Source organism: Candoia aspera, chromosome 1 (genome assembly GCF_035149785.1).
Source record: "Candoia aspera isolate rCanAsp1 chromosome 1, rCanAsp1.hap2, whole genome shotgun sequence".
NCBI lineage: Eukaryota > Metazoa > Chordata > Lepidosauria > Squamata > Boidae > Candoia > Candoia aspera.
The window spans coordinates 14,499,636-14,513,462 of record NC_086153.1 but is presented as its reverse complement, the minus strand read 5'-3'; the positions used below and the strand labels follow the sequence as shown (position 1 = coordinate 14,513,462).

General features: G+C 44.2%; 1 protein-coding gene across 1 annotated transcript in view; it reads right to left on the bottom strand.

Moving 5' to 3' along the window:
• The window catches only part of RASA4B (RAS p21 protein activator 4B), a 74,530-nt gene extending 74,262 nt beyond the window's left edge, over positions 1–268 (bottom strand). Inside the window, exon 1 of the mRNA XM_063297843.1 lies at positions 33–268. Coding sequence (XP_063153913.1) covers positions 33–97 — 65 coding nt within the window. The 5' untranslated portion in view covers positions 98–268. The remainder of the gene's footprint in view (positions 1–32) is intronic.
• Between the last annotated feature and the right edge of the window lie 13,559 nt (positions 269–13,827).

Below are 13,827 nucleotides of genomic sequence, written 5' to 3'. Positions count from 1 at the left end.
CGGGGCCAGGGCGGGAGTCTGGTTTTACTTACATGTCCTTGGCAGGCAAATTTTTTCCTTCCACTATTCGAATAAACAAGTTGCTCCTTTTAGCCATGGCTATTCCCAAACTGCGTGGACAGAATGACCACGAAAATGAAACGTTAGCGCTGGCTTGCCATAATCGGTGGCGGCGGGCTTGCTGGTTGATGCCCAACGCGATGATGACACTTAAAAAACAATAAGCTCAATAATAATAAAAATAAGAAAAAGATTCCAACCCCGCCCCACCCAGGGCGAGATCTGAAACGGTGAGTGGGAAGACCGCTAAGCGTAACCCAGAGTCTCCCGCATCTCCATCCAACCTTGCCCGGTTCGTGTCTCTCTCTATATATATATGGGGTAGAGGAAAGGCGCACTCGTGCCCGGTTTTTACCGCTCGGCCAATAGGAAGCCGAGGAGAGAGAAGGAGGCGCGGTCACGAGGACATTTTCTGCCGTGATTGGTGGACTGGCTTCCTCGCTGTCCAGCGGAGCCCTTTCATGCTTCCGAACTGTGACCGAATTGTGGCTCGAAGTGGGGTACGGCTACGCCGCGCCCTCCTGAGAGTTCGGATTGCAACTCCCGGAGCACGTTCCCATTGGCAGGGGCTTATGGGCTTTGGGAAAGGGCCAGATGACCTACCTCTGCAGATGATTTGTTTGGGTGTAGCTTTCTGAGACCTGGGTATCCGGCTTCCGGGGAGGTCTGCATCGTGTAAGTGCAGCTAACCATGGTTGTGGGGTTTGGTTGCTTGTTTGCCGACGTTTCGTTACCCAACTAAGTAATATCATCAGTGCGACCGATGCAACCCCATTCCCACCAAAACTGGCAGGGGAAGCTATGGTATATAAACAGGGAGCAAACCCCACCCTCTCTCGCCCTAATGATGTTACCTAGTCGGGTAATGAAACGTCTGCAAGCAAACAACCAAGCTCAGAGAGCACCAAGGACTCCACAGTTCAGCCCTGAGCTGCATATATTCTCTTCTATTGGAACTATGGTTGGCTTAGTTAATAAATGTTGGCTTATCTATGGTAAGTGAACTATGGTTTACCCTGTTATACTAATTTTCTGGACTCGCATGATTCCCAGAACCATAAACCAACCATAAGAGAGAGGTTTGCACAGCAGGCTAAAATGTGATGAGCTAATAGGGGCTCATCATGTAGTAGAAATCCAGACAGCAGGGGTGTCTGTTGGGGGGGGGATTGAAAAATTCAAGATGGCTGCTGTGATCACATGGCTGCCATTTTGATTTTTTATTCCCCTCCCCCATCACAGCTATCCTGCTTTGCAGTGTGTCTTGTGAAGATAACCATTTTGTCCAAATAGCATCTGGTTGCATGTTAAGTATGCCAGGTTGCAACATGAGTGAAGTGATCCTATGCAGTGCCCTTCCTTGCCAGCAGCCCAGCCAGGGGGTCACCATCTTGGCTCTGGGGCAGCTCTAAAGAGCTACAGGCATAAAGGACAGCAAGGCTGCTACACCCTTTGTACCATCACTTAGCCTTAACTTTCCCCTGGACTCATTCTGATATTTAAACCTAGGTAGCCCATTGCTCTAAGTTTTGATTTATTTAATAGCAGTTTTTAAATAAGCTACAGGACTGGATTTACCCCAGCATTATAAGCCAACAAAATTCAAAAGGTTTACACACCATATAGAATTGGCTTTGCTTAACTTACTAACCAGACCTGCTGATTGGCTAAGTGTGAATCTAATCGTAAAGTGCCCAGAGATTGCCATGCAATTTAATTCCAAGTAAACATGCCTTGGATAATGATGTGACCCCATTTCACAGAGGCAGTGTTATGTATGCGTCCTAAAAGCAACTCCTGCTGAGTTCAGGGAGATTCTTCTCAGGATGGAAAGAAGCATGAAACAAGGCATAGAGCTGCAACAGCAGTCCATTACAGTATTACAGCTCCTTTTTGTACTGTATAGTCAGAGAATTTAACCCCCCTTGGCTCAGGTTCAGAAGAGTTGCTGACTGAAAGGGCATCCCTAAAAATAATTAATGGGGATTTTTGATGCAGGTTCTCAAAACTACTCAGCTGTCAGCAGGCAGACAAACTGAATCCTGGGATTAATGGAGAATCAGGATGTTTCTTGTGCTCTTTTGTTATTATCAGCTCAGCCTCTGCAGAGAAAGGACTCCCTAGCTGGCTGTTTGCAGGGCCATTTTAAGGAACTGGGGCAGCAATGCAACTCTGGGTTTGGAGGAGTCCCCACAACAGGGGTGCCCATGGGGGGGTAAAAAAAATCAAGATGGCAGCCACAACTATGCAAATGAACCCCCTAACCCTTTGGCAGTTTCAATTGCCTGGTTGTGGCTGCCATCTTGATTTTTTTGACCCTCAGTCACCCCTGCCCCCCAGTGGATCGATCCATCCACTACAGATGGATTCCTACAAGATGAGGAGGTGAGGAGGAAGAAGAGACGGTGTGCTTTAAGGAAATAGTGTGACAAAATGGTTTGGGAACAAACCCACTCACTTGCCATATGGTAAAATCCTATAGAGAATGACCTGTTGGCTTACACTAGGGTTTTTCAACCAGGGTTCCGTGGATCCCTAGGGTTCCATAAGAGGTCACTAGGGGTTCCCTCGGAGATCATTATTTATTTAAAAAATTATTTCATATTCAGGAAACTTCACATTAAGTACTACGTTTCATTCTTTATTTTTAATTTAAGAACACTGTAAATGCACGTATATAGGCCTACACATGAAACGAATATAATGATTTTGTAACTTCCGGCCTGTATTTGAGCCTGAGTGTGCAGGGCTTCTCCGAGGCCTGAAAAATATTTCAAGGGTTCCTCCAGGGTCAAAAGGTTGAGGAAGGCTGGCTTACACAGAGTTCTGTGAGCCGGGGGGAGTCCTCCCGGCCCAAGCAAACCCAGAGCTAACGCTTGGAAGCAGAGCAACGGAGGAAGGCAGCCAGCCGTGGCCCCTTCACTTTTGCGCTGGCTGAGAGCCCACTTCAACCTGCCCACTTGGCTGGGTGGGGGGCACTCCACAAAGTAAGCTGACCAGAATCACCAAAGTAATATCACAGTGGTAAAAACCAGCCATCCAAAATAACATCTAACAAACTGTTAGACAGACAGATATTGGAGGGGGTTCATGGGAAAGTCAACTTTTATCAAAAAGATATCTAAAATGTGGAAGTGCTAGGGGTGGTCCTATCACAGAGGCAGGGTTATCTACAAGGTATGGCAAAAAAAAAATCAAAATGGCAGCCAAAACAATGTGATTGAACCTCCACCTTTTTCTTAAGTGCATCATGAAAAATAGAGCTTCAATCGCACCTTCATAGCGGCCATCTTGACTTCTTTGACTATTTCCTCCAGATAACTCCTGTGGGAAAGGTGATTTCACAAGGCAGACACCAGTACCAGAAAGATGTGCTTGCACATCACCACCATGTGGTGAGCTATAGTGTAGAGCAGGGTTTCTCAACCTTGACAACTTTAAGATGTGTGGACTTCAACTCCCAGAATTCCCCAGCCAGCATGGCTGGCTGGGGAATTCTGGGAGTTGAAGTCCACACATCTTAAAGTTGCCAAGGTTGAGAAATTCTGATGTAGAGAATAGGAACTGTGTGGGCAGAAACAGGTGGGTGCTGGCCAGTGATATTTTCCCTTTCTGTCACTCTTTGGGGGCATCCACAGGGGATTAAAAAGTCAAGGTGGCAGCTATGAAAAGCTTTCCTGTACATCACAAGATAGGGGCAGGGCTTTGATGTGGAGGACGGGCCCACAGTAGCCTCTGGCGGACGCTAGGAGGCAGGCAGGCAGCCTCCCACCCATAAGCAAACCTTGTTTGTTTTGAATGACCTGCTGTGCTGTTTGGGCTGGCAGGAACTGCGGAACAGCACTTCTGAAGAGGAGTGAAAAAAGAAGGATTGAAACCCCCTTTCTGGTGGGCTGTGGATGACATTGTGCATTCACCTCCTCCACAAATGCTGAGTGGGGTGTCCGCCCTGGAGCAAGCAGGATGCATGGATGATCCCAGCGTCTGCCTGTCTGGCATTTGCTAACCCAAGACTCTGCCTGGAATGCATATGGCCTTTTCAGCTGTCAAAATTCATGTAAACCCACCGTCAGCCACTGTCCCTGTCTAGTGTTAAAACTCATTTATTAGTATAATCTTGTACAACAAAAACAGCCAAGCGCTTATTTACACAAGTAGGGTTGGAAAGAGGGGAGATCAACAGAGGAATTATTACTGAGCATGAGTGGAGTATAAATCATAAGCGGAGAAGTCTCACAGAGCCCTCTGGAGCTGACCGTTGCATTTAATGGGAAGTGCCTTATAGCTGAGTCAAGAAGAGCAGCAGCTCCCCCTGCTGTTGGCTGAGAAGTAGCCACATAATGTACTTCAATGCGCTTCAGTATCCCCACATCAACTCTAACACACTTGGTGGGATTTTAAAATGCCAGTGTCAAGCAAATGTTAATGGCTGCTTTTCTTTTCTTTTTTTTTAATATTGTCTTTATTATCTTATTTCCAAGAATGTGTTCTTGTAGATAACTTGTAGAAACAAGTCATATAAGTCTTTGTAGGACATACTTATAATTTCCCACTGTGTTTGCAGATGGGCCAGTAGCCAAGTCAAGCTGTAAGTTATTTTTCCTATAATCGGTTCTGGGTCTAGGCCAGGGTGTCTCAACCTTGGCAACTTTAAGATGTGTGGACCAACTCCCAGCATTCCCCAGCCAACATGCTGGGGAATTCTGGGAGTTGAAGTCCACACATCTTAAAGTTGCCAAGGTTGAGAAACCTGGTCTAGGCTGATAGCTCCTAGTAAATTATCCATGTCATGGCAATATAACAAAGACCAATTTTGGGGAGCAATAGCGGAGAGTTGTGGCCTTTATACCCCATTTCTACACTTCCCTGAGCATCTGCACTTCCCCTCCATTTGTCATCCTTTCCAGCCAATATAAACCTGATCAGTTTTTAAAATCTTGGTTATTTAAACAGGTATTTAGCAATTCGGGGTATGTTAATCCAATCCCTAGGAAGGATATCATTGCTGTTATGATTGTATGAATTAATTGGATGGAGTGTTGTGATTTTACAGATAGTTTTTTTTTTTCATTCTAGCATATGTTATAATGGCAGGCTGCTTAGATTCACCTGACTGATATGGCATAAACCTATCTGCAACAGAACTGGCCACTGAGAAGGGACAGAAGGATGGACCAAACAGATCCTAGATTCATAGTGGTTCTATGGTTCTGTGCTGAAGCATCATGGTGTGTGTGTGTAATTCAGCCACTTCCCTTGGCATCCATCAAGAACTCAGTGCATAATTCCCTCTGAATGGCTTCATGATTAAATGACAGTCTCAGAGGGAATATAGTGTGTTGCTTTTAGATGCATTGCTTGTTTTTAGATGAAACATCTTGTCTCTTCCCTTAAAGTGGAAAGGCCACTAGCATTCTTGCTGTTATTTTTCCCCTTCTCTTCAATCTATTTGTCATAAGATTTCATGTCCTACTCAGGAACCTCCCAAACTGGGATATTCTTCACTTTTTCTGTGGCTGCATTCACACAGGATATTTATCACACAGGTCTGATAAATATCTGGCAAATGCATTTGGACAACATGCTAAGTTTAGGGCTTGTGTGGGTGTGTGCAAATGCATCCCATTTAGTTAGTTTATGGTTCAGTGAATTGGGCAAACCCAGAAAATGGATCAATATTGTAACCAGGTTAGCTGTGTTCCATAAATACAGCTACTGCCTTGCTTCAAATAAGGCATGCCCAGAACTGGATACAGCATTCCAAATAAACCTGAGTAGTACAGAATAAAAGTAAAATCTTTTACAACTTCTAGTGATTTATATCCATGTCAGTTTTTGTGGCAACAAGACAGAAGTGGTTTGTCATTGCCTTCTTCCAGGGTAAGTTTCAGCAATTTCCAATATATTCCTTAACCCTGAGGTTTCCTTATGGTCTTCCTTCCAAATACTAATCAGGTCTGACTCTGCTTTTAGCATTTGATCTGGACCTTGTGCTTGTGTTAATAAGTCTAAGGGAAAAAGGCAATTGAAAACATTGCCTGAAATATTTTCAGGAAAGCCTCTTTCAGGTTATTGCTTGAATTCATTTTGTTGAGTTATGCTTGCAACAGCTGTCACTAGAATGTTGAGGCGTGCCTCAATGACTCTCAGGGCCATTTTAAATTCTTCTCCTTCTCTTCCTCCTTCTTCTCCTTCCTTGACTTTGTTACCAAGAGGATGCAAGCAGACTGCAAGCCAAGGAATGGCAGAAGAGAAATCAAGATCTACTGGTAGATCTCAGAGTAACTTAGAGTGGTTTTACAAGAATTTTTGACACTGTACTGTTTAATGATAACAATTTCTTCTCAATTTATAGTGAAGAAATAAAGAAAAAAGAGATTAACCAGAAGAGGGTTCTTTAATGAAGAACGAGAAGACCTATTTGTATCTGAAGCAAATTCAGATTGGATTCAGCATTTTTAAAACATTACATCCGTGCCTTTTGCACCAAACCCTGGTTGGTGGATCTCAGGGGTTTTAGTAGGAAAGAACTCATAAGCCTGAAATCTGCCATCCCAGCAGTAAGCTACAGCAAGCCATATGTGCATCACTTTCTGGAATTAACATTTTCAAAATGCAGTTTGCTCTCTGGTTGGGACCATACATGGGGGAGCAGCATTTGTGATTCTTCCTGATTGCTGGCCCCAGAAATTTAGGATCTAGAAAAAATCCAGTTAGAGGGAAACAGCCTTAGTTAAAGCACAATTACAAACAAAGAAGGACTGCTTTTAGTAGATTAAAAGAAATAAAAAGCAAAACACAGCCATAGATTTTCATCCTGGATGTTTGGGGCATGGAAGGGGCTGATCTTTAGCGAGCAAAGAGCAGTGAGAAAATAAGAAGCTTTGAGGAACACGAGGAAGTGACAGTCCACAGGGAAATCAGTCTCCATCCTACCCAGATCCATAAAAGAAGCCATTCCAGAAATATTTCAGTCGAAAGGAGATTCCTCTCAGCTGTTTCCGCCCCCTTCCCCCTCTTTCAAACACAGCTCTGCTGCCAAGATTGCTGGGCACTATTTTTAGCTGGGTTTTTTTTTTCCTCATTTCTATTTTTAAATTGTGGTCAGCAGATGAGGTCATAGACAATGAAGTTGGATGGTCAGGAACAAATTGCAAGGGGTGGGGGAAGAGGAGGATGGGAAAATGTCACCTAATTGCACAATTGCCTTGTGCAAGTTTTTAGCAATGAGCAACTCATCAGAGCCCCTGCAGGTAGACTTCCATTCCTGAAATGGAAACTGATGCATATATGATCATAGGAGTACTGCATGGGAATCAAGGGGACCACTTAAGAAAACCACTTTAATTGGTTTTATTGCACCTGGCAGAGGGCTGGACTAGATGACCTGGGGGTCCCCTCCAACTCTACAAGTCTAGGATTCAGTGATAGGTAGGCCCTAAGTCCCACTTAGAGAGCCTCCTTCCCCATGCCACTTCAGTCCACAGGGCATTGCTTTGCCTACATTTTTCCAGCCAGTACACAATTTTGTTGTTGTTTATTCGTTCAGTCAATTCTGACTCCGTGACTTCATGGACCAGCCCATGCCAGAGCTTCCTGTCGGTCGCCAGCCCCAGATCCCCCAAGGTTGAGTCCATCACCTCTAGACTGTCATCCATCCATCTTGCCCTTGGTCGGTTCCTCTTCCTTTTGCCTTCCAGTTTCCCTAGCATCAGCATCTTCTCCAGGGTATCACACAACTTAATACAGAGGCTTAATACAACCAACAACTTAATACAGATGACCGACAGGAAGCTCTGGCGTGGGCTGGTTCATGAAGTCATGAAGAGTTGGAAGTGACTGATCAAATAACAACAAATACAGAGGCTAAAAGTTGGACATACTGGGTCAAGGTGGCCTGTGGACTTTCTTATTCAGGTTCCATGTTCATAATAACAATAGGCTTTTACTTGAAGCAGCAATAGGTTAATATCTGTACCTTGCACTTGAAAATCTAGAAAAGTATTTTAATTCTTTCTAGAGCTAAATTGAATTCAGTAACCCCTTTGTGATGTCAAATCTTCCCCCCACTTCCCCCTATGAGCCTCCAATCTCTTATGCACCCCAAAACACTATTTAATTGGTGAAAAAGGAGGGAATTGCTATTGATTTGTCTCCTCCTTCATGCTACCATTATAGCAATGTAATGTTGTAAGCACCTAGCCAATCCTGGCTTATCCCCAAAAATGGATGGTAGACCACCAGAAAAGGGCAGAAGGTTAGATTGGGAGGTTTAAAAATTCCCCAAACAAGCTAGCTTGCTGACCAGGCACACAACACACTCCTCCAAGCCTAATATTCCTGCCCCCCACCCTCAATTTATGTGTTTGAATCTTTCACCCACTACCGAATAAAATGTGTTTCGATCTTGTGTTACAACTTTTATTGGTGAGAAGGGTATAAATCGGTCTGTATAGATTGGTGGGCCAAGCCTGCCCATCTGTGAATGAGGCTAGGACAGCTGCCTTTCCCTGAAAAAGCATACAAGGAAATGCTTTTATCAAGCAGGATTAGAGGCAGTAAAGGGCTAACTTTTAAAAGAAAAATTGATCAGAAGCCAAGGGCTGTACTCTGAGCTGTCTCTGGGCACAGAGAAAGATATATGGGCAATGTTCTTAAAAGCTACTTCCCATTAGGTATTAAAGGAAAGGGCAAAGACATAAACAAATGGACTCTTAGCCCTTATTTTCTATTCCGATGGGGAGGAATACTTATAAGAAACGGATGCAAGCAAACAAACCAGCTGAACAAGCCTGCTTGGCCATGCTATAAATTGTTCCATACCCCCTAATTCTTGCACGTTCACCACACTCTACATAGGTGTGTGACTCATAAACTAAATGCAGCAGATGCTGCTATGTTCACTGTAGGTGCCTATCAATCAGCAGTTGCACTGCGCACCAAGACCACCCCATGATGCCTCAAAGGAGCTTTGCAGCAGATCCTGCCTAGATTCCTAGTTGGTGCCTTAGCAATATATTAGCATCAGAGGGAGAGGATGCTGAAGTACAGAAATCTACCTCTCCTGCTTTTGTGACTGGATGAAAAAGATGTCAGAGATTTTCTCCAAACTGGATTTTACTCTGAGTCAGAGTACAATTCAGTTCACTTGTTAAGATGTACATTAAAAAAAAACAAGGTGTCCTTCAATTCAAGCTGGGCTCCTGATGACATCATGATCACATCCTTGTAGTTTTCTCAGCAGCAATACAGAAGTGGTTTGTCCTTGCCTTCTTTCAGGATGTTCTTTAGATTTCCCAGTCCAGACACAGCCCTGGGATTCCCTGGAAATCCCCCAATGCTGCTTAGCTTCTGACCCTAGACAAAAGGGGCCAGGGGCTGCTACCTGCTCAAAATACTTAGCCAAATAATTAAACTAGGGCCTCTTTAACCGGTGGGTGTCTTCACAGGGGGTGGGGGGGAGTATGTCAGAGTGTGCTTTTGCATTTCCACATTTTAAATGCTATGGGAAAACCCACACATCTCTCCAGCTCTGCCAGATGGAAGTTTCTCCCCTGACTCCCTTGCTATGAACTATTAACTAGACCAAGTGCTGAAACTCCAGGCAGATGAAAATCCTACCTCAATGAAGGATTAGGGGCAACCAATTATGTTGGTGTATGTTTTGTGTTGGTGTGCTCTGAACACGCAGAGCAGGTCATGGAGATCTTTCCAAAGTCTCTTTGAAGGTTAAATCTTGGGAACAGCCTCTGCGGCAGCTTCTCTTACCAGAAAGACCAGCTGCAGCTGGTAAAGTTGAGGGAGGCACCTGGGGGTGGTAGAGGAGGAAGAGGAATGATTCAGCTGTCAGGTCAAGAGGCCCCAAAGCCGTTGGGTCAAAGCTGAGAGGAGTTTCAGCTTCGCTGGTTTGAAAGGTACACACTGTTTGTTCCTCTACATGAAACAGATTCCATTGTGTCTTAGCACCTTCTGGGTTTCCCAGGCGAAAGTGGGTACTTTCCATTTCTGCTCCATCTTCCCCACCCCTCAGAAAGCCAGGCACACAAATTTTGACCCAAATGTTGGCCACAACTGAGTTACCAAGAGGCTGTTTAGTGGGCACTATTTCAAGCTGGGCATACTCGGGGCTTAGAAAGGTGAAAGGTCCCCTGTGCAAGCATGGAGTCATGTCTGACCCTTTGGAGGGATGCCGCTTTCGCGACGTAAGGTAAGGGTTTCCCTTGACATTAAGTCCAGTCGTGTCTGACTCTAGGGGGCAGTGCTCATCTCTGTTTCAAAGCCAAAGAGCCGGCACTTGTCCGTAGACACTTGCGTGGTCATGTGGCCGGCATGACTAAACGGAACGCCGTTAAAGAAATTAAAAATCCTGTGCTGCTATCAGTAACACAAAATAAGGTATGGGTTTTCTCCCAAAGATGCTACTGATGTTGGCATGTTTTGGCATGCTTTCAGTCAGTTGTGACAGTTTTTCTGGGAGTATAAAATGTGACAGCACAGCATCAAGAGGCTTCAAAAATCCAAAAGGGTTAAAAACAGAGTCATGCTGACAAAAAAATAATGGAAGTGTCCCCACAAGTTTCTTACAGGATCTTCGTGGCATCACCCCTGAAGTGAATGAAGTCTGTCTTTATTAGTCTCATTTTGGCACAAAAGTAGTTGGATGATTAGAAGATGCTGTAAGCCACTAGTGAGGAAATTGCCAATATTTGGTTTAAAGCAGTGTTTCTCAATCTCAGCAACTTTAAGATGTATCGACTTCAACTCCCATGCTGGCTGGGGAATTCTGGGAGTTGAAGTCCACACATCTTAAAGTTGCCAAGATTGAAAAACACTGCATTAGAGTAAGGATTGGGATCATTAGTGAGGATAACTGGCATCCAGCTGCTACAGTTTTCTGCTGAGTGAAGAATGGATGGAGAGCATCTTTACTTCGGGGTAGGCTAGAGTCCTAAGAAAGTGAGACAAAGTCTAAGCTAGTCAGCAGTCCTATAAGTACCCTGAGTCTAAATCTGTAAGGCTTTATACAGTTATGAGCACCTGGAACTGGAGTTGGAAAACAACTGGCAACCAATGAAATGTATAGCTCTCCAGATGTTGCTGAATGAGAACTCCAGCATCCCCCAACATTGGCCATGCTGGCTGTACTTGCCAGGAGTGGTCCTTTAACATCATCTGGGGAGCCATTGGTTATCTATCCTTTCTTTAAAAGGACAATTATCCTTAAGCTCTACTCTCCAAAGTGAAGGTACAGGTAGTCCTTGCCTCGTTTAGTGACCATTCACAGTTACGACGGTGATGAAAAAATAACTTTACGACCGGTCCTTGCATTTACGACCTTCACAGATCTGTAAAGCAAAGGAAAGCTGAAGTAAGATTGTAAGCACAGTCATGGTTTCACATAGCAACCGCTTCACTTAATGACCAAGTTGCCAGTCCCAATTGTGGTCACTAAACCAGGACTACCTGTATAGCCGCTGCATACAGGACCTAATCTGATTATCATCATCATCATCCATCATCATCATCATCATCATCATCTTCATACCTGCCAAGCAAAGATGGTTAATATTGTTCCTAGGAGTCCACGATTAACCTGCCCACACAGTTCATTTTGAGCCTGTAATCAATATCAGGTTGCAGAAACTTGCCCCCAGCCAAGGAAGAGGAATGGGCAGAGAGGGCTCAGGTGTCCACACGGTGCAGGTGAGTCAAGCTGCTGTGCTGGGCAATTTTGGCAAGAGTGTCTACCTCTTTCATGCTTAAGTTCCAGGGGTATAACATGGTCCCTGAAGGTAAAAGCCTGGAAAGAAAGCAAAAATGGAAAAGGCTGATCAGGCACTAGCCAGTCCCTGGGCCAGGCAGGCTTAAGTCATGCTTAGCTCTCCCAGGGGTAATTTGATTTCTTCCTCCCTTAATCCAACACTACATAAGGGCACCCTCCAGGTGTGCAAAATCTGTTCCGCTTTGTCACGTACTGCCTTGGAGAGGCATCAGACTGGCAGTGACCAGGGAGGGAGGCACAATAGGGCTTGGCAGTGGAGGCTGCAGATTTCACGCTGCTAGAGTTTTCTGCCCACTCAAAAACTCTATGGTGAGGAGTTATCCTCAGTTGCTTTTGGAAACGAGGGAAAGGGCTCTTAGAGGGATGGGGGAGAATGGAAACAGGGGCAAGAGCAGTTCAAGGCAAAAGCAATTGTGAGGGAGGGCCAGTTCATCGACTGACAGGCATGCTCTTGGATGTATGAATCTTTATGCCAGCTTTCGCACAACCTGGACCCTCCAGAGCATTGGACTGTAATTCCTACTTTGCTTATGCTAGCAGGACAGAACCAGCATCAAAACAGAATGAGGCTGATGCTTAATGATCAGACTCTTAGTGGTTGCTCAAACAAAGCCTCAGATCCAGCCCTACGGTGGAAGGTTGGACTAGATCAGTGTTTTTCAAACTTGGCCACTTTAAGAGGTGTGGACTTCAACTCCCAGAATTCCCCAGCCAGCATGCTGGCTGGGGAATTCTGGGAATTGAAGTCCACACCTCTTAAAGTGGCCAAGTTTGAAAAACACTGGCCTAAATGATCTCCGAAGTACCTTCCAACTTTACATTCTATGTTTCTCTGCTGTACCACTTCCTTACTCTTTTCTCTAGGCAGAAATCTAAAGAAAGTGTACCCATGTGGATCCCAGAGGCATTTTCAGAAACCGGGGGCCTTCTCAAGGTATGGTAAAAAAAAGTCAAGATGGCAGCCATGCAACACACATAAAAAACAGGTGGCACTTCAGTCACACCGTCATATCCACCATCTTGACTTTTTCGACCTCATGTTGCAGATACCCCTGTAGATACACAGAAGAATAACAACATGCCATCTTCTCATATATTTATCATTTTAGGGTGTTTTTTCTTTAATTAAAAGCTCACAGGCTCAAGTTTTGCCTCATTTTGCTTCCCAAATATAGGTTGCTTTTATTTCCATTCATTCAGCTAACTATCCATTTCTCTCTTAATTTGAGGCTTTAAACTGCACAGGTGAAGTCTGTGTCTTTTGTACACTATTATTCTCTATTGTGATCTAAAACCAGCTTGGGAAATGGTTTGAAAATTCTCTTTAATAAGCACAGGCTGGTGCTGTGGTGGTGTAAGAAACATTAATTCACTGCAGCTGCAGAACATGGCAACTTTCCTCCTATTTTCATTTACTATGACAAGATGGCAGAGATGTATTGTTCCATTAAAAAAAATAGACACAACTATAACAAACCCCACAGCTTTTATGGAAGCATAAGATGGAATAGGGTACTTTCCCTTTTGCATTATTTAGAGGGCTGCTTTCAGTTTTAAGTGAGCTAAATCCATCACAGGTCTTCTAAATAGATTACTCTATTTCTAAATGTTGCAAGTAAATGTTGCAGGTTTTGTATGTTGGATTTGATCGTTGACATATAGTAGTGTTAATAGTTGAATGTTGCTATCTGATAAATATTTGAATGCTGATATCTAGTAAACATTTGAACGCCACCCTGCATTTGGCATCAAAGCATGAACTGTGTGGAAACCGTGTGGAACGTGTGGGAAATACTGCGCTGAGCAACACTGAATGATACTTTTAGCATCTTTGGATTTTGCACTCAAAGGCCTGAATGGAAAAATGACTCTGCTGTCATATCCCTTCCCATGGGGAAGGTATCATGGAAATTCCATTACACAAGGTTATAACACGACACCATCTGTGCAGAATCCTTCCTCACACAAAGAGCACCTTATAAAAA